This window comes from Palaemon carinicauda, chromosome 41 (genome assembly GCF_036898095.1).
Source record: "Palaemon carinicauda isolate YSFRI2023 chromosome 41, ASM3689809v2, whole genome shotgun sequence".
In the NCBI taxonomy this organism is placed as follows: domain Eukaryota; kingdom Metazoa; phylum Arthropoda; class Malacostraca; order Decapoda; family Palaemonidae; genus Palaemon; species Palaemon carinicauda.
The window spans coordinates 21,758,196-21,778,953 of NC_090765.1; the positions used below are offsets into that span (position 1 = coordinate 21,758,196).

Here is a 20,758-nt window from a genome sequence, read left to right on the forward strand (position 1 = left end):
TAATATTATAAAATAAAAAATATATTCTTTGACGCTAAAGCTGTAAAAATAATGTAAAACTATAACAAAGACTTTCTGGATAAAACTCATGTATCAATATGATCAATCAAATTTATCGGCCAACCTTGTCACCCTCTTATACGGCAAAAATATCTCACCTCATATCTGTCAACTAGTTCTTGATGATGCTTTTTAAAGAAAGCCCAGGCTGCTGATCGTCCTGGAGCTGTCATGGCAACACTGATGATGACAAACACTGTATCTTGATTCCTAACTTCAGCCTGAAAAGTTCAGTTCATGCTTTATTTCAAGGCAAATTCTAGTGATAGAATAAAAGGATTCTTCTAAAACCTTTTTTAGCTCCAGCTTGAAAATCTTATAAATGTAATTGCATATCCTTACGCAGGACAATAATTTTAACAGTAGTAGTCACGTACCACCTAACAATAAACTTAACCTAACCCAAATTTTTAACTTTTTGACAGGTTTTTTTCTATTTGAAGTAGCCTAATTCCCAAGGAAAACCATTACACTAAAGAATTTTAAAAGATAAACCCCTATTTGATAATTAATTTTTCTACATGCCCCATTACTAATCACATTTATGATATTAATTCAAATAACATTATTAATGAAAAAAATTACCATTTCTTAAATTTCAACGTATGAATTTTGAAGATACTGGCCCAAAAATAACTAATTAAAATCTAGAGAACACCCTGTTGAACATTATGCTAACTATACTTACAGACATAGCAAACTGCAACACCCTCTGAATGAGGTTGGGATCGCGTGTGGCTCCTAATGACCTGGAAATACGATCCTTTTCTTCATGCAGGTCTGCTTCGCGGTACAGCTGAAATCGATAAATAGATGTTTTAATATGATTTCAAATTACTGTCTATAAACACAAAGAGGCATCTTAAAATATCACAAAATTGGTTACCTCTATTAATTTAAACTACCAAATCAAACATTCAAGATATTTGGTGATCAATCAGTTCTGAAATGTTTTAATTCCTTCATTCTACCTTGTTTTAAATATTGTTCTCCTGTCTGGTCTTCAGCAGCTGATTCTCGTCTTAATTTGTAGGACAGGAACTTACTGTCTATTAAATTTCTTATGCCGGATCTTGATATAAATATGTTCCACCATCGTTCAATTAGTTCATTATGCATGATGCATAAGATTTTTCACAATTCTAACCTGCCTTTACAGTCAGATCTTCCCAGAGAGAACCAGCCTTTTCGTAACACTAAGCATGCAGTCAATTCTAATAGTTATGCCTTCTCAATCACGAGGCTCAATACTACACTGTATTCTAGAAGTTTTATTCCAGCTGGGACCAGGTTGTGGAGTAGTCTTCCTAATAGGGTAGTTGAATCAGTAGAACTTAACATCCAGTTAGTAAGCAGTTCTGTGCATGTGGTGGCAGATTCCAGTGTTTTGGATAGTGAAGTTTCATTAATGATGTGATGTGATTCATAAGGCATAAGAAATTGGAAAACTGGAAGGCATAAATTCATACCTGTTATAAAAATCCAGCTATATATTAGTTTAGTGAGATCTGTGTTACTATGTGGACATGAGTCTTGGTATGACAATGAAACAATCCCCAACAGATTGAGTAGATTTGAGACCAAAGCCCTCAGAAGAATATTGGGAGTTAAATGACAAGACAGGATTAGAAATGAAACTATAGAGAGATAACTCAAGTGCCATATGTGGATGAGATCATGGTGAGGGATAGATGGAGATGGTTTGAGCATGCTTTTCGCACTCCCCAAGAGAGATTAGTTCACCACACGTTCAACTGGGCTCCACAAGGAACTAGAAGAGTTGGAAGACTACATGGCTGAGAACTAAGAAATGTGAAGTAGGAGATAATGAATGGAGAAGTATTGAATTAAGGGGGACGTCTGGAATGCTAATATATGGGCGTATAGGAAGAAAAACACAAAATCCTTAAAAAATTCAGAGCTTTGTATGGCAATGGAGAATGGGTATACAGAACATTTTGCCAAAATTCCTCTTACTTTCATAGTTACATGGTAATTAGTAAAAGTAACTCAATAAACCATAAACTTTGTTCCTTACAAGAAAATGCAATATTTCTTCTGATATTGTAAATTTTGATAATTATTACATTTTAATGTAAAATGATATTTTAATTATAAAATAAACTTTTGAATATACTTACCCGGTGAATATATAATAGCTGCAGCTCCAGCGACTCGACAGAAAACACACACAAAAACTCGCGAGCGATCGCTATGAAGGTTGCGGGTGTGCCCACCAGCGCCAACTATCGGCCAGATACCGCATATACATGTAAACAGACCCAATTTTTCTCATCCCGCTGGGTCTCTATCGGGGAGGAAGTATATATTCACCGGGTAAGTATATTCAAAAATTTATTTTATAATTAAAATATCATTTTTAAATATTTAACTTAGCCGGTGAATATATAATAGCTGATTCACACCCATGGTGGTGGGTAGAGACCAGAGTTAATTAAGTTTACAGCGTATATGCTTAGAGTTTTTGACAGTTATATCATAACAAAACCCAAATATATAAAGGTACCTGGTAAGGCAGTTGACTTAGACGATTACTCTGCCTTATTAGTCTGTCTTCCTCACGAAGCCCAGCGATCCTCTTAGGATGCTGAAAGATTCCCAGGAGCTGAAGTATTAAGGGCTGCAACCCATACAACAGGACCTCATCAAACCCCTAATCTGGGCGCTCTCAAAAAATGACTTTGACCACCCGCCAAATCAACCAGGATGCGAAAGGCTTCTTAGCCTTCCGTACAACCCATAAAAACAATATTAAAAACATTTCAAGAGACAGATTAAAAAGGATATTGGAATTAGGGTAATGTAGTGGTAGAACCCTCACCCACTACTGCACTCGCTGCAACGAATGGACCCAGTGTGTAGCAGTCCTCGTAAAGAGTCTGGACATCTTTTAAGTAAAATGACGCGAACACTGACTTGCTTCTCCAAAAAGTCGCGTCCATAATACTTTGCAGAGATTTATTTTGCTTGAAGGCCACGGAGGTTGCTATAGCTCTAACTTCGTGCGTCTTAACCTTAAGCAAACATCGGTCTTTCTCATTCAAGTGAGAATGAGCTTCTCGTATTAAAAATCTGATAAAATATGACAAAGCATTCTTTGACATAGGCAATGATGGTTTCTTAACTGAGCACCATAATGCCTCAGATTTACCTCGTAATGACTTAGTACGAGCTAAATAGAACTTAAGAGCTCTAACAGGACATATTACTCTTTCCAGTTTGTTGCCTACGATTTCTGATAAGCAAGGAATATCAAAAGATTTAGGCCAAGGACGAGAAGGCAGTTCATTTTTGGCCAGGAAACCAAGTTGAAGTGAACAAGTGGCTTTTTCTGTGGAAAAGCCAATGTTCTTACTGAAGGCATGAAGTTCACTGACCCTTTTAGCCGAAGCCAAGCACACTAGGAAAAGTGTCTTGAGGGCGAGATCCTTCAGGGAGGCTGAATGTAATGGCTCAAACCTGTCTGACATGAGGAACCTTAGGACCACGTCTAATTCCATCCAGGAGTTGCCAAACGACGTTCCTTAGAGGTCTCGAAAGACTTACGGAGATCTTGGAGATCTTTATTGTTGGAAAGATCTAAGCCTCTATGTCGAAAGACCGAAGCCAACATGCTCCTGTAGCCCTTAATCGTGGGAGCTGAAAGGGAGCGAACCTTTCTCAGATGTAAAAGAAAATCTGCGATTTGGGCTACAGAGGTACTGGACGAGGACACAGATGCTGACTTGCACCAGTCTCGAAAGACTTCCCACTTCGACTGGTATACTCTAATGGTAGAAGCTCTCCTCGCTCTTGCAATCGCACTGGCTGCCTCCTTCGAAAAGCCTCGAGCTCTTGAGAGTCTTTCGATAGTCTGAAGGAAGTCAGACGAAGAGCGGGGAGGCTTTGATGGACATTCTTTACGTGGGGCTGGCGTAACAGATCTACCCTTAGAGGAAGACTTCTTGGAAAGTCTACCAGCCATTGAAGTACCTCGGTGAACCACTCTCTCGCGGGCCAGAGGGTAGCAACCAACGTCGACCTTGTCCCTTCGTGAGAGGCGAACTTCTGCAGTACCTTGTTGACTATCTTGAATGGTGGGAACGCATATAAGTCCAGAAGAGACCAATCCAGTAGAAACGCGTCTATGTGGATTGCTTCTGTATCTAGGACTGGAGAGCAATAGATTGGTAACCTTTTGGTCAACGAGGAGGCAAAGAGGTCTATGGTGGGTTGACCCCAAGTAGCCCAAAGACTCTTGCCCACGTCCTTGTGGAGGGTCCATTCCGTGGGTATCACCTGACCCCTCCGACTGAGACAGTCTGCCAAGACGTTCAAGTCCCCCTGGATGAATCTCGTCAACAGGGAGATGCCTCGATTTCTTGACCATAAGAGAAGGTCCCTTGCGATCTCGAGCAGCGTGAAGGAGTGTGTGCCTCCTTGCTTGGAGATGTACGCCAAAGCTGTGGTGTTGTCTGAGTTGACCTCTACCACTTAGTTTCGAAGAAGCTTTTGAATATCATCAAGGCCAAGTGGACTGCTAATAGCTCCTTGCCGTTGATGTGCATGCTCTTCTGACTTGAGGTCCACAGACCCGAGCATTCCCGAGCGTCCAGGGTCGCACCCCAACCCATATCCGACGCCTCTGAGAACAACACGTGGTTTGGGTTCTTGACTGCTAGGGATAGTCCCTCTCTCAGACTGATATTGCTGTCCCACCATTTCAGGCATGCCTTTACTGGTTCGGAGACTGGGAATGATACCGTCTCTAACGTCTTGTCCTAGTTCCAGTGAGAGGCTAGATGGAACCGGAGAGGCAGAAGGTGTAGTCTCCCTAGTGAGACAAACTGCTCCAGGGATGAGAGAGTCCCTACGAGACTGTTCCAACTCCTGACTGAACAAACGTTTTCTTTTCAGCATTAGTTGGACTTCGAGCAGGGCTTGTTCTATTCGGTGGCAGACGGAAAAGCCCGAAAAAACTGGACTGCGAATCTCCATCCCCAAATATATAATAATCTGGGATGGGATCAGTTGGGTCTTTTAGGTTGACCAAAAGTCCCAACTCCCTGGCCAGACTCAACGTCCAATGTAGATCCTGCAGACAGCAAAGACTGGACGATGCTCTGAGAAGCCAGTCGTCCAAGTACAGGGAGGCTCGGATCCCCGATAGATGGAGGGATTTTGCCACATTCCTCATGAGCCTCGTAAACACGAGAGGAGCAGGACTGAGGCCAAAGCACAGGGCTCGAAACTGGTACCCCACATTCCTGTAAACAAACCTCAGAAACGGTTGGGAATCCGGGTGTATAGGAATGTGGAAGTATGCCTCCTGAAGGTCGAGAGAGACCATCCAGTCGCCTTCCATTAATGCTGTCAAGACAGCCTGGTAGACTTCATCGTGAAGTTTGTCTTGACAATGAACACATTGAGCGCACTTGCCTCTTACGTACTCCTGCAGTGAACATGGCTGCCAGATCATTGGAGCCATCCCTGAGGGACTTGTTCCTGCAGAGAACGTGGCTGTCAGATCATTGGAGCCATCCCTGAAAGCCTTGTTTATGCATGACATAATTGTACAGCAAAACTTCAAACGCTCGAAAAAACTCCTAACAGGAGATGGTCTAGCTCTGAAGTCGACCATAAAATCTTGGAGCGTCTCATGGCCAGGCGCCAGGGAGAGTCTATGAGGTTTGAGAAGTCTATCTGGGCAGAGGCAGGAACTCCCAAGCCGAGAACTTCTCCCGTGTCATATCAGACTCTCGCTCTATAAGCCAGCTTAAAAGTAGGGAAAGCAAAGGCTGTCTCCCCCAAACTCCTCCTGGTGATAAACCAGTCGCCTAGCAAACGTAAAGCTCTCCTAGAAGAGAGAGAGCACTAGCTTATAAAACAACGGCTTCGAAGTAGCTAGGCCTAGTGTAAACTCTGACGTTTAGGCGAACAAGGAGCAGCAGTTACAAAAAGATCCGGACAAAGATCCTTAAAAATCAGCATGATTTATTTAAAGTCCATAGAGGCTGAGAAGCTTTAGGCTCCTCTCCGTCTGACAGAGTCCTCAAGGGAATATCAGTAGGAGGGGGAACAGCAACTTCCTCATCTGAAGGAACCTTGTCCGACAATAGCCGAGTCTCAAGCAAGGAGAGACCTGCCGTGGTGGAAATGCTTGACAAGCAGAGTCCACACGCAAAGGAGCAACAGTAGCAGTCAAGGACGCTATGTCATGTAACTGCTTAAAGGACTGACCAGCAACAACCAACAGGTGCGGGAGGACGCTCGACGTCAACTCGAGACTGCCTTGACTGCCTAGACTGAGCAGTCAAAACAACTCTTGACTGCGGTGCTTGACGCTCAACGTCAAAACAAGTCAACTTCGCTGGTTGGCGAACGTCCTGAACGTCAACAAGAGCATGCGGCAGCGGCTGAACGTCCACAAGCGGCTGAAAGTCAACACTGGACTGCATCGAGTGAGGCTCTACAAAACGTGACTGACGTGACTTTGTAACGTCAACGTCAACAGGAGGAGCAAAGGTTCGTTTGGGCGGCTGACGGCCAGGATCTCGATCAGCTAAGCGGCGAGGATCATCGTGAACCTGCTCAGCAGAATAGTCCTCCATAAGAGAGGCAAGCTTATTCTGCATGTCTTGCCGTACAACCCATTTAGGATCAACGGGAATGGTTGCGGTAATAGACGAGGGTAACGTCTGTGACTGCAAAACCTTGCCTACAAAAAGACTCTCGGAGCCTGTGTTACGCTTTTGTTTAGGCGGCGAGCAGTCTTCCGATGACTGCATAGGGTCAGAGCTGTCCTAATAGTTAAAACCAGGACGCTGGACCTGTCCTGAAAGGACTGATTTTCGCTTAAAGGGCCTCGAAACCTTGTTCCACGGTTTCTTATGCGAAAAGCCTTCGGATGACGAGGAGAAAATCGTCTCGCTCGTCTTATGGTAGGGGCGGTGTTGATGAGACACGCCTGAAACCATAGAGGGAACGTCTGTTCGCTGATCAAGTCCTCTCGAACCCATAAGTCGTACGACATTACTTCTCCCCTGGGCTTGGGAGCTTGCAAGAGGTCTCGGACTAGGCGAACGACAGGCACGAACAGACGAACCCTCGGTCGCAACACTGATAACACTTTGCGCAATTATCACTTTATCACTACGATTTTCTGTTTTGCACTTATTTCACTGAAATCGAATTTTTTAACAATTCACATTAGGTATGAATAAAACTGATTTCTACCTGAAGCACGCAAGTCTACCCTTATCAAAAGGTTATAATTGCGAAATCAGTCGTATAATGTAAGCACATTAATACAAGCAAAAAACAGTAAACATATTTTAAGATAAAAAGATCAGTGGCTGGGAAGGAGACTAAACACTAGTTCATTCAAAACTACGTTTTCAATCTCTCACCGTACAGTGCCTTGGGACAAGAATAAAAACTAAAAACGTTTTATCCTTTCTCCCCGTACAGAGACTAGGGACGAGAGTAAAAAACTGACTCGAGAACAACGTTACTCGCTTGGGACGAGAATAAAGATCGGAACGTTCTCTCTCCTCTCTCTCTCTCCCTCTTGATTTCACACCGAAGAGAAGAGCCCACTTACCTTTCGTCAATAAACAGGTTATTTGACCAAAGGAAAAAACTGAAAGGATTTTCAATTAAAAAGATCCTTTAAAATAGTATTTAAAACATTTAAGCTTTGAAAGAAGAATGAACAAAACGTCAGAATCGATTTACTCTTTCTGCAAAGTGAAACCGTGATACTCTCTCTAAAAAATATTCATTTAATAAGTTTTAAATCATTTGCTCTGTAAAAGTTATTTACGATTGAAAGGGCTCAACGTTGTTTAACTTCGGTTTCCAAGTTAGGACCGCCTACTCTCAGGAAAGGTCGCAAATAAACAAATAATTAAAATTTATCTTGATGTTTATTATAAATGGAAAGCTAATCGAAGAGGCCTAATAAAGGCGGTTGAGATATAAAATATATAGAGGAAAATCTATAATTAATTTATAACGTGATAAGATAATTGCTAAAAGCCTAAAACACATTTCCGTACTAAGGGAAGGGTCGGCCATTTAAAAGTCAAAGAAAGTCCAAAAAACAATCCAAAGTCATCAAAAATTAAATCTATCCAAAAACGAGTTCAAGATTTAAGTTGAAGATAAAACACCTGCACTGCGAAAGCTCAAACCAAAAGGAAGTACTTCACCAAATATGTTGAGAAAACTCCAGGTTATACAGCGAGTATTGATACGTCTTGTCGTAGGTTGGCCAGGGCACCAGCCGCCCGTTGAGATACTACCACTAGAGAGGTATTGGATCCTTTGACTGGCCAGACAGTATTGCATTGGACCCCTCTCTCTAGTCATGGCTTATTTTTTCTTTGCCTACACTTACACGGAATAGTCTGGCCTATTCTTTACATATTCTCGTCTTTCCTCATACATCTGACAACAATGAGATACTTAACACTTCTTCACCAAGGGGTTAATTTACTGCACTGCAATTTGTTCAGTGTACTTTCCTCTTGGTAAGGGTAGAAGAGACTCTTTAGCTATGGTAAGCAGCTCTTCTAGGAGAAGGACACTCCAAAATTAAACCATTGTCCTCTAGTCTTGGGTAGTGCCATAGCCTCTGTACCATGGTCTTCCACTGTCTTGGGTTAGAGTTCTCTTGCTTGAGGGTACACTCGGGCACACTATTCTATCTTATTTTTTTTTTCTTCCTCTTGTTTTTTTGAAATGGTGTGTTGGGCAGGCTTAATAGAAGGGCCATGGATGCCTGGTGGTTTATCAAGAGGTTGTCTTTTCCTTTTTCTGATTTTTTCTTCTTAAAACCATCCTTACTGTCCTCCCTTCAGTTGAAGTGGCTATCCTGGAGGGTATTTAGCCTTGCATGGTGTATCGGCTCCTCCATGTTGACCAGTTTTTCCGACTTTTTACTATAGTCTATGGATATCATCAATCACTTTTATTATTATTCTGTACATATTGTTTTTGTTTTAATTCTTGTTAATCTAGTTTTTAAGTATGATGTCTCTTTTTTATTTCTATTAATTCTTATGCTGTCTGGAGACATTGAGCAAAATCCGGGACCAGTACGTCCTAGATTTCGTCAATGTCGTCTTCTGTATTGCAATATTCGTGGTCTTCATGCAAATATCCGAGACCTTACAGTTGCGTCCAGACAGTATGATATTCTTTTGTGCTCAGAAACTTTGGTTTCTAATATGAGGCACTCATCTGAGCTCCTTATAACTGGTTTTAAGAAGCCAATAATGCTGAAACGTGATTCCATTCCTAGGGCCAGGGGAATGGCGGTGTATATTAGGACCGAGTACCCTGCTTCTCATAAGTCCTGCTATCAATGTGGTTGTCATGAGATTCAGGTAATAAAAGTTTGTGGCAGGCATAACAACTTTTATTTGTGTTCAATCTACCGTAATCCAGACATGGATGATTCTATCTTTGATTGTCTTCTTACCATTATGGCTAAGATACAAGAAGATGATAGAAAGGCTTCGTTTGTCTTTGTTGGTGATTTTAATGCTCACCATAGGGAGTGGTTGAGTTCTATCTCTCCTACCGATCGCCATGGCTTAAGAGCTTTAGACTTTGCCTCAGAATCAGGCTGTGAGCAAATCATAAATGAAGCTACTCACAGGTCTGGTAATTGCTTGGACCTCGTATACACTGACTCCCCTGGCGTTATAACTAGTAAGGTTGGTTCTCCAGTCGGGACTTCTGATCATGCCTTGATTTCATTATTAGTGAAGACTGAGCAGCCTGTCCCTGATATATCATATTCTTGTAAAATTTATATGAAATCCCAAGCAGACTGGAATGGGATTTTGCATGATCTTTTGTGCTTGAATTGGTCACAATTATATAATAGTGTAGATCCTGTTGTCCCTTTGAATGAGAATCTAGTCAACATAATTGATAGGCGTATCCCTTCTCGTGTGCTAAGGTACCGAATGAAGGACAAACCGTGGTTCAATGATGATTGTAGACGTGCTTATTCGGAGAAGCAGGAGGCCTATCACCTTTGGAAGGGTAACAGATCAGATTTGACCTGGAACAACTATACTCAGCTTCGAGCTTTTGCTCAGAGAGTTTATGCCTCAACTGAAAAGGAGTACAATTTAATCATAAAAGAAACCCTCTCTGGTACAACTCAGGAACATAAATGGTGGTCTACCCTTAAATCTGCACTCTTTGGTGTAGATGCAACAGTTCCTCCTTTACTTAAACCAGATGGCTCAGTCACTCACTGTCCAAAGGAAAAGGCAACCCTTTTGGCTGATGTTTTTGACAGTAAACAGAGTAATGAAAAACTTGAACTTCCTCATTCCTGTTTTCCTGAGGCTAAACTAACTAGTTTAGCTTTTCGATCTCGTGAGATTAAAGCTCTGTTGATGGACCTTGATGCTTATGGAGGTGTAGACCCAAATGGTATTTTTCCTTTGTTTTTTATAAAGACAGCAGATTTCTTAGCTCCAAAGTTATCTGTTATTTTACGCAAGTTAGCAAGAAGAGGAGCTTTTAGCACTTGTTGGAGAATTGGTAATGTTACTCCTCTATGTAAATGTGTTTGTGGTAGCTCAAGTCCCACTGATTACCGCCCAATTTCCATAACTCCCATATTATCTAAAGTTTTTGAACGTCTTCTGGCAAAACGTCTTAATAGGTTTGCTGAAGGTAATCATCTATTCCCTAGTTTGCAATTTGGTTTTCGGAAAGGCCTTGGAGCATGTGATGCCCTTCTTACAATCTCCAATGCAGTACAGAAATCCCTTGATTGTGGTTGGGAAGTTCGTATGATTGGCCTTGATTTTAGTGCTGCCTTTGACCGTGTTAATCATGAGGCCCTTGTTTTCAAACTGAAACAGTTGGGAGTGGGTGGGTCGTTTCTTAGCATTATTATTGATTTTTTAAGTAGTAGATCTCAAAGAGTTGTTGTTGATGGGCACCATAGTGAGTATAGGAATGTGATATCCGGTGTTCCACAGGGTAGTGTTCTTGGCCCATTACTTTTCATACTATATACACATGACATGTGGTTTGGCCTAGAAAATAAGCTTGTTGCATATGCAGATGATGCTACTCTCTTTGCATCAATTCCATCCCCTGAATGTAGATCTGGGGTTGGTGAATCCCTTAATAGAGATTTAGCTAAAATTAGTGCATGGTGCAAATTATGGGGTATGAAGTTGAATCCTAACAAAACTCAAAGTATGATTGTAAGTAGGTCAAGGACGGTGGCTCCTCAACATCCGGATCTCAGTATTGATAATGTTTCTTTAAATTTGTATGACTCTTTCAAAATTTTAGGCGTGATTCTTGACAGCAAATTTACTTTTGAGAAACATATAAGGTCTGTGTCTTCTTCAATTGCACAAAAAATTGGCTTATTGAGAAAGTCTTTTAAGATATTCGGTGATCAATCTATTCTGAAGAAGTGTTTTAATTCTTTTATTCTACCTTGTTTTGAGTATTGTTCTCCTGTCTGGTCTTCAGCTGCTGATTCTCATCTTAATTTGTTGGACAGAAACTTACGGTCTATTAAATTTCTTATTCTTGATCTAGATATTAATCTCTGGCACCGTCGATCAATTAGTTCATTATGCATGTTGCATAAGATTTTTCATAACTCTGACCATCCTTTACATTCAGATCTCCCTGGACAATTCTATCCTGTTCGTAATACTAGGCAGGCAGTTAATTCTAATAGCCAGGCCTTCTCCATCATAAGACTCAATACTACGCAGTACTCTAGAAGTTTTATTCCAGCTGTTACCAAGTTGTGGAATGATCTTCCTAATCGGGTTGTTGAATCAGTAGAACTTCAAAAGTTCAAAGTTGGAGCAAATGCTTTTTTGTTGACCAGACGGACATGAGTCTTTTTATAGTTTATATATGACATTTTTGTTGTTGACGTTGTTAATAGTTTATATATGATATATCTCTTTTGACATTACTTTTTTTAGAATGATTTATTGTTAATTTGTTCTCTTCAGTTATTTATTTCCTTATTTCCTTTCCTCACTGGGCTATTTTTCCCTATTGGAGCCCCTGGGCTTATAGCATCTTGCTTTTCCAATTAGGGTTGTAGCTTGGATAGTAATAATAATAATAATAATAATTAAGGCCGACAGAGAAAAAATTGGGTCTGTTTACATGTATATGCGGTATCTGGCCGATAGTTGGCGCTGGTGGGCACACCCGCAACCTTCATAGCGATCGCTCGCGAGTTTTTGTGTGTGTTTTCTGTCGAGCCGCTGGAGCAGCAGCTATTATATATTCACCGGCTAAGTTAAATATTTAAAACACAATTTTGTTTAATTTCTAGGATAATTAAGGGAAAAAAACTGACACTATTACATTCTGTAATATAACTCTTAATGATAAAGTGTTTTCAATATGGATGACTCAAGTTTCTACAATAATTGTTGTTCTTATGACTGTGTCCCTGCACAATTGGTAATTTGTAGGGAGAAAACAGGAACTAGAGAAAGGGGTGCCACGTTTAATCCTTTAAAGTTATTGATAATCACTTCGCTTATTTTTTAATCTACTTGAATTTCAATTGCTTTGGACTTTTTCATATTTTCACACTAAATACATAGAAATTTACTGCGTACGGTACTTAGAATACATATTCACTGTAAACATGCAACAAAAGCTATAGCCATGAGAATTAGGCTACTTAAAAAGTAGCTGAAGTCTTTTAACGACCAACAATAACTAATCTTATATACAAACCTTGAGCATTTGGTCATAAGTTTTTTCATCCGCCTGTGAAACCACGGTCTTATAAACTGGAGATCGAAGGTCTGCTGGAAGTGTACTGCTGCTAGCAACATGAGCTGCAAGCCTTTTCTTTGCTTCAGTTACAACTTCATCATCACCATACAGACCTAACTGGCCCAAGACTAAAGATCTTAACAATGTGTCAAGGTGTTCTGAAAATAGATAAAAAAGTAATAGCTAACATCAAATAAATAACTAAAGATTATTACAATGTGTAAAGGTGTTCTAAAAAAGATTACGCAATGCTAGCTGACATCAAATAGATCTATTAATTCCCTAATTACAGTTAACAGACTACCATAACTAAACATTTAAATGCAGTACTAAGAAATCAATTTAACTAGCCAACCTTGACTTGTGGAAAACACTACTACAAAGCCTTTTGTGTTTCAGAACAACAAATATCTTCTAATTTTTCATACCACCACCTGAGTTGCTAGTCATGAGATGTAATTATTTTTTAATGAAATAAATTTCAAAAGTAATTTGTATTTTTATAGCTATAAACACCACAGTTCTTTAAAATGAAGGGTAAATCTTCAGCGGTGCTTGAACGGATATTGAATCATTATCAAGATATTTGGTTAACAACAATTGGAGCAAGGGAGAAGCCCTCTCGACCGCTTTTCTCAGATTAGTCAATTTAGTTCTTAGGCCTATGATTCAGAGTCAGAGGGATAGTTGAGGTTGGCAATTTCATTCATAGTCAGGTTTGTATGCCTAGGATAACACTCTCAGCACTGAGTTGAAAGAGTTCTAGCAGAGCCTTTATTGACGGCGGACCAGTCAAGTCAAGTGACGGCCGCACCTGAAACAGAAGGGGGGGGGGGGTTCTCTACAGTAGGGGAAGCAATCCCATTCTTCGAACACCGAGGTTGACCTGGTGTTAACTGGTTTGCACTTCTACTCGATCGTTCCCCAGGGGAGACCGATCGCACAGGAGCTTTAGGAAAAAGTCTGGGGTCAAAGAATTTCTATGTTTCTTCGATTTTGAGGAAGACTCCGAGCAAATTTTCTCTTTTGGACTTCTTCTTATGCCGGCGCCCAAACTTCTCCCACTGGGAGGCAGACAACTCTTAGCATTCAGGGCAGGTGTTTTCATGGTCACAACTCCATCCTCGGCAAGACGGACAAAGTGAATGTGGATCCGTAACCAAAGGAGGACATGAAAGTCCCGCAGGAGCGGTCGTCAGGTTCCGGAGAAGTCCGCACAAGGAGAACCAACCAGAGAGCACACACACAGACAGTGAAAAAAAAAGAAAAGAAAAAAAAAAAAAAAAACAATTAAGTCAGTAATGGCAAGTCAATTGGAGAGGGGGAGAGCGGCAAAATCCATTCTCCACTAACCCAAAAGCAAAAAGTGGTTACTCAGCCCAGGTGTAAGTGAGTAGGGTAGCAAACTAACCCCCCCCCCCTGCTAAATAGCGGGTGAATGATTAACCCTCACTAAATGTCCTATGGCTTGTCTTTCAGCTTCCCCGAAAGTAATATCCCTTATAAATAGCATTGGTTTGTATTAGTGACGGAACAACAAAAGATTAAAACAGCCAGATGAGGATGCGGAGAAGTACGTCAATACTGCTAGGTGGGCTGAATTCAAAGAAACGGTTACTCCACCTATCAGGTGGCTGGGGCCTACCTATCACAAAACTATGTTTATCATGTTAAAAGTTTACACAGCCATTTATGCTTCATGTAGGAAGAAATAAGCTTTAAGGGAAAATGCATGGAATAAGCACTGGCGAATTTAGTCTGCAACAAATAAATACTGTACCTGGGGAAGAACACACTAGGTTCAATAAAAAGTTTGTTAAAGAAATTATACATACAGTACATGTAAATCAAGGTGTCACTGCAATATACTGCCTTTTATTTGAAAAAACTTATGGGCCTGGGAACATACATAACAAAGTATTATATACATGTTTAATGCGGTTGTATTGAAATCACAGGCTATTTACCATCTACAATAAAAGTTATTAAAGGTTTAAGAGTTGGATTAATGAACAGTACAGAGCAAGACAGGGAGTTAACCCTCAAATTATATTCAATACTTACTTTCTCCAGGTTTGGCTTCCCAACCAAGCTTCTGTCCAATCTTGGAGAAAAGCTTTCTGACAAAAGCAGCAAAGGAAGAATGAAAGTCTGTGTGGGAAAGTAGCTGATTAAGACGTGCCACACAGTTGTGAACTGCTGACCAAACTGTGTAATCTACTTCATCTTCAAATGCTTGTAACAATCTTAAAATTTCCACTGTTTTAGTATGACCTGCTTGTACCTGAAATAATAACATAAAATAATGAAATGTTTTATCTTCAAAACAGATATCCAATTTTACTGTCAAGTAATTCTCACATATGACACTTGGAGATTCTCTTGGGCATATTGTAGGAATGTGCAAAGCCTATGTAGCAATTGTACAAGAGAACATTAATACTGATTACCGTAAATAGAATCTCATTAAAAATTTTAAGTTATTCTTATTACCTGACTTTAACTTTACTATTAATTGAGAATATACATATCTCACGTGACAAAATGATAATAATAATGTAACAACAAAATCCTTTAGGAATATGATAGTAATCAATTTTCACACATGTCATTCGTGGTCACCCTTTGCTTTTTATTTTCAGGTACTTACCATGGAGAAAAGATCATCAAAAACTCCTAACCGATCAAGAGGTGGTAGGCACTTTGAAGCAATTGCTGGTATCAATTGAGCCATCATTTCCTGAGAATACTGAGTCCTGTAATAATAAAATAAATGAAATAGCAATAAAAAATTAAGGCTTTTAATATCATCATATATTTATTACAAAAGTAATCCATTGGCTATCTCAGGTGTTCCGTTCCAGCTCCTCTCCACCCCTACCACATTAATAGCTGAAAAAAGTAGAAACTGAAATTTGCTGTACATCTATTTTTGTTATTGTTAAAACTTTTCATATTTTTATTGTCTTTATAAATTAAAGCTTTTATAAATCCTCCAGCTACTCTTATAACCTGTTATTCACTCATTTCAAAATATATATATATATATTATATATATATATATATATATATAATATATATTTTTGGGCTCAAGCCATGGCGTCCTGATGGAAGGTTCCTGTTTGGTAGCTTCCTTGGGTATAAAACTACTAAGATATTCCCAGAGAATTTAACCACAGGTTATCACAGAATTCTAACTTCTGGAGCGAGTATCTCAAAGGTTTCCCTTTAAGACATCGTAATACAACAGGGGACACGCATGTCTGGTCGTGCCACATAGCTATCTCCACCCCGAACAGAGTTAACGCTTCGGTGTGTAAGGGCTGAGAATAGCTGGGAGCCGTTCCACAGCTAATCTCACTCGTGGCTACTACTGATACTCGAGACGTAAACAAACGGACGCCATTGCTCTAATGACGTCACGAGCGTCTTTATCCTTTGTTTAGTAGCTGCCCTACTGAGATGGATTTTCCCTTGTGTGAACTTTATCGTTTTGCATCTTCGCTATGTCGTTACCTTCAGCCTCGCCTTCTTCTGGAAAGTTGAGTACAAGGTTCCAGTATTGTTTAATTAAGCTCTGGCCGTAAAGTAAATATTATTTTGCGAAATAATTGATGTTTTGTGGCAGAGCTGTGCCTCTACCGGACACGCCATTTTATGGCGTCGTTGTTGTTTTGCATGTCTTATTTAGTTAGCCACAACAACGCTTCCGGCTTTATATACTAATCGAATACATTAGTTTATTTAGTCTTCATAGCTAGGAACTTTTAGCCCTGATCTAGGTCGGGTTAGGAAGGTTTCTCTGTTCCATGCTGAAACTGTACTCTTGCACCGTTTTAGCCGATCAGCCTAATCTTAGGTTAGGGAGTGTCCTCCCTTCCCTTTGTGGCCGCTCTGGTACAGAAACCCTTCCTGGGAAGACCCCTCTCTTCTCCCTCCCCACCTATCTCTTGTATAGCCTAGCCTATGCTTAGGTTAGTTTATACTCATCTGTCCCCTGTCCTACAACTCCTCCTTAGGGTGGATGAGTAGGGCTACCCGAGCTTCCTTGTGCAGTCCGCTCTGGTACATATACCTTCATAGTGTCCTATAAGGTTAGTTCCTAGTGTAGCTCTGCATAAGGGAGTCCTCCCCCCCCCCCCATCTTGGGTGTTCCCTAGTCCTCCCTTGGGCTACCTGCTCCCGGTCCCTAGTGACCCCTGCATATGGATGATAGAGCCTGTCTCTATCATGGGTACACCCCCTCAGGGAGGGGGAGGGATGTCTGGAACCCTGAAGGTACTTCCTGCATCCTTCCCCCCCTCCCCCTGTCTCTCTATCTATCTGGGTGCCGGTCTCTTGCCGCCTCTTATGCCGGCAATACCTGCCTCTTGGTGACTTCCCTCCCTTGCCGCCAGCCCCCCGTGTTCCGAGGGACTGCCGGCTGCCGCCGGCTACTACCGGCGGCTCTCCTACTCCTATCTAATCGTCCGCTTGCCGGTCGATCTCCGGAGTGCCGGCATATACTGCCGGCAACCCGATACTACCTGTACCATCCTTACCCCAGTCACCAATCCGGCATCCTCCGGCTGCCGGAGCCGCCGCTCCCTGCCGGCGTGCCGCCGTTGTGCCGGCGGCCGCCATCCTGGTATCTAACTGACTTTTGAAAATTGTCTGTTCTAATGCCAGAATCTATGCTGGAGCGAGCTCCGGCGTGCCGGCGGCTTGCCGGATACCCCGGAGGCGTCAAGAATACTTGCACCCCCTCTCTGTAGCTATCATAAAACTAAGATAGCCCTACCTGGCAAATAGATAAGCTGCTTTGCTTCTAAGATCAGTACCTAGTACTGCTCTATTAGTGATCATGCTGTCTCTTTGCATTCTTCTATTTCCAGCATGCTATGTGCATCTTAGCACGGCTGGTTGCCAGAAGCAGTTACCCTTAATGAGACCTTCTGGCTCTTATCTGGGAACCGAATGAATTCGATCCCAACCTTGTCCTTGGCTTTCCATGGAGTTCCAATATAATGGGAATCCTAGGAAACTATATCCAATGATCTCGGTCATTTGGATTATCCCAGGACCAAGCCTATGGTAACCAGCCGGGCGAGATGCATGGAGCGTGTTCTCCTTTACTGTTTCACTCTCTATGCATCACACCTTATATAAGTTAAAATTAATGATTAATATTAACTTATTTTAAGAGCCATTCCTATGACTCCCCCATACTCATTTTCTCTTTCTTCCACAGGAGGAGCAGATGAAGTGCGATTTCGCATACTGTGCCGTGAAACGCTCCCAGTTTTACGGACATACGGCGTGCAGGACTCACGCCCCTTGCTCAGACAAGAGAGGGGATTGGAAGTTCTGGAATCCACTGGATTGTACGGTCTGCCAGGCCTACCTAGTTGAGGCCTTCCATAACCCTCCCTCAGCGGAGGTTAGAGACATTGCTCGTGAGAAACTGCGCAAGTGGGTGCGTGGTTTTCAGAGGAATGCCACTGGACCGTACCTGGCCACCGAAGAACTGAGGTCCCTGCTGTTCCCTAAGGCCTCCCCTGATTCAGTGGTTCCAAAGGAAGCAATCCCCACTGTCCAAATTACGGTGGAACCTGATGTGGTCATGGCTCAGTCCATGCACGAGTGTCGCCTAGATTCCGAAGAGGATGAACAGATCTCTGACGTCTCGGAAGACACGGAGAAGACGCTTATGGCTCAAGGAGCCGAAGAGGACGAAGACAAGGTGGAATACACCGAGTCGGAGATTGGAGCTACTCCCTCGTCCATCCCTCCGCCCTACTCCTACACCGACGGATGTGTCCATTCCGTCTACCTCCTCGACCCCGGATCCTTCTTCCTCTACACAAGAACTGATCCGACTGATTAGAGCTGTCATGGACGACAGACTGAAGGAGAACCAGGAGTCCATCAGGTCTATGATTGGATCCAGAGAACCGAAGAAGATCTCGGTTAAGGATCTCCCAGCTTGCTCTCATGCCAACCCGTGGAGGTATGCAGAGCATATGGTTATTGCGACCGGCAGGATCTTTGTTAGTGACAAAATCGGCACGGTCCCGTTGGAAGATGTGGAATTCTTCCCAAGCTTCGAGGCCTACCCGGACTGTTACGTCCGGCTTCGTTCTGAACCTGCCTCGAAGGAGGAGACCGAACCTAAGGAAGAGATAGTGTTCGATCTCGCAAAGGCCCAGGCTATGCTAGCCTCCGCATTTAAGAGCAGGGGCTTTACCTGCTCTAAGCTTCCTGCCTTGAGCAAGAAGCATCCTACTTATGTCGCTCCCGACACTGCGATTCTTCCATTTTTGGAAAAGGCCTTGGCTGCATGCCTTAAGGCGGCGGAAGAAGGGAAACCCTGCCCTGCACTGGAGGAGTGCAGACCCTTCTCCATCGTAACGCCCCCTGACACTAGACAATGGAAAGATGTCCAACATACTTTCGTTGTGGGTAGGCTCGATCCTGACGTTGCCGGACGTCAGTTTAATGAAGACCTCCCTAAGCTCAATGATCACCTCCTTCGCCGGGAACAAGACACGAAGGAGAGGCTTGCAGCGTCTCTTTCTCATCAAGTCCAACTTGAAGTTATGGCCTGTGACACAGCAGTACCCGATCACTACATGGTACTGGCCAAATCCCACTTACTGACGGTAATGAAGGACTTGTACCACTTCATAAAGGCTCGTAGAGCCTGTCGTGAATTCGTGTTTGTCGGTGCCACCGTGAAACACGAACCCCGGAGGCTGATTTCCTCCAACATCTGGGGAAAGCACCTGTTTCCTTCGGACCTGTCAAGGAAATAACGGACAGAGCCGCCACGGAGAATAGGAACCTTCTCCACAAGTGGGGCATGTCCAGGAAAAGGAAAACCTCTCAGGACGATGGACCTCAGCCTAAGAGGAAACCTCAGAAACCGAAACCCCAGCAACGTCAACAAAGACGTCAGTTTCCGGGACCCGCTACCTCCCAAGTGGTTGCCCAACCACAACAGACCTTTCAATTGGTCCCCCAACCGGTGTTGTCACAGTCACCGGTCTTCACCCCTGCCTTTGAACAGCCATCCACTACCTTTCATGCCAGAGGTAGAGGCTCGTCCAGGGGTGCAAGCAGAGACGCCTCTCGTCGTCCCTCCAGAGGTAGAGGAGGAAAGGGAGCTAGCGGCCGAGGCAACAAGTCCTCGGGACACCAGAAGCAATGAAGTGCTTCCGGTGGGAGGAAGACTCCGCCAATTCCAGGATCGTTGGACCTTCGATCCTTGGGCACACAGCATCATCAAGAACGGTCTAGGCTGGAGTTGGGTGCAACCACCCCCAATCTTCCAGCGGTTCTTCCAACAATCGACCCCCATTCTGGAAGAATATGTTCTAGACCTCTTGAACAAGAAGGTGATAAGGAAGGTAAAGTCCACCAGGTTCCAAGGGAGACTGTTTTGCGTTCCCAAGAAGGACTCAGACAAGCTCAGAGTCATTCTGGACTTATCCCCCCTCAACAAGTTCATAGAGAACAACAAATTCAAGATGCTGACGCTTCAACAAATAAGGACCCTTCTGCCTCAAGGTTCCTACACGGTCTCTATAGACCTGGCGGATGCCTATTGGCACATTCCAATGAACCATCACGCTTCCTCCTACCTAGGATTTCGACTCCAAAAGAAAAGCTACGCCTTCCGGGCCATGCCATTCGGCCTCAATGTGGCCCCTCGGATCTTCACAAAGCTGGCGGATGCCATAGTACAACAGCTCCGCCTAAGAAACGTCCAGGTGATGGCCTACCTCGACGACTGGCTAGTCTGGGCTCCATCGCCCGAAGAGTGTACAAAGTCTTGCGACGAAGTTACCCAGTACCTAGAAACACCTGGGATTCAAGATCAACGAGAAGAAATCTCGCCTCTCTCCAG

General features: G+C 42.7%; 1 protein-coding gene across 2 annotated transcripts in view; it reads right to left on the minus strand.

The window, feature by feature from the left end:
- The window catches only part of Psa (puromycin-sensitive aminopeptidase), a 79,124-nt gene that overhangs the window by 12,123 nt on the left and 46,243 nt on the right, over positions 1-20,758 (minus strand). For both annotated transcript variants that reach the window (XM_068364225.1, XM_068364224.1), the window contains exons 11-15: positions 15,521-15,626; positions 14,935-15,154; positions 12,829-13,028; positions 749-856; positions 159-281 (exon numbers count right to left, since the gene is read on the minus strand). In XM_068364225.1, coding sequence (XP_068220326.1) covers positions 159-281; positions 749-856; positions 12,829-13,028; positions 14,935-15,154; positions 15,521-15,626 — 757 coding nt within the window. The remainder of the gene's footprint in view (positions 1-158; positions 282-748; positions 857-12,828; positions 13,029-14,934; positions 15,155-15,520; positions 15,627-20,758) is intronic.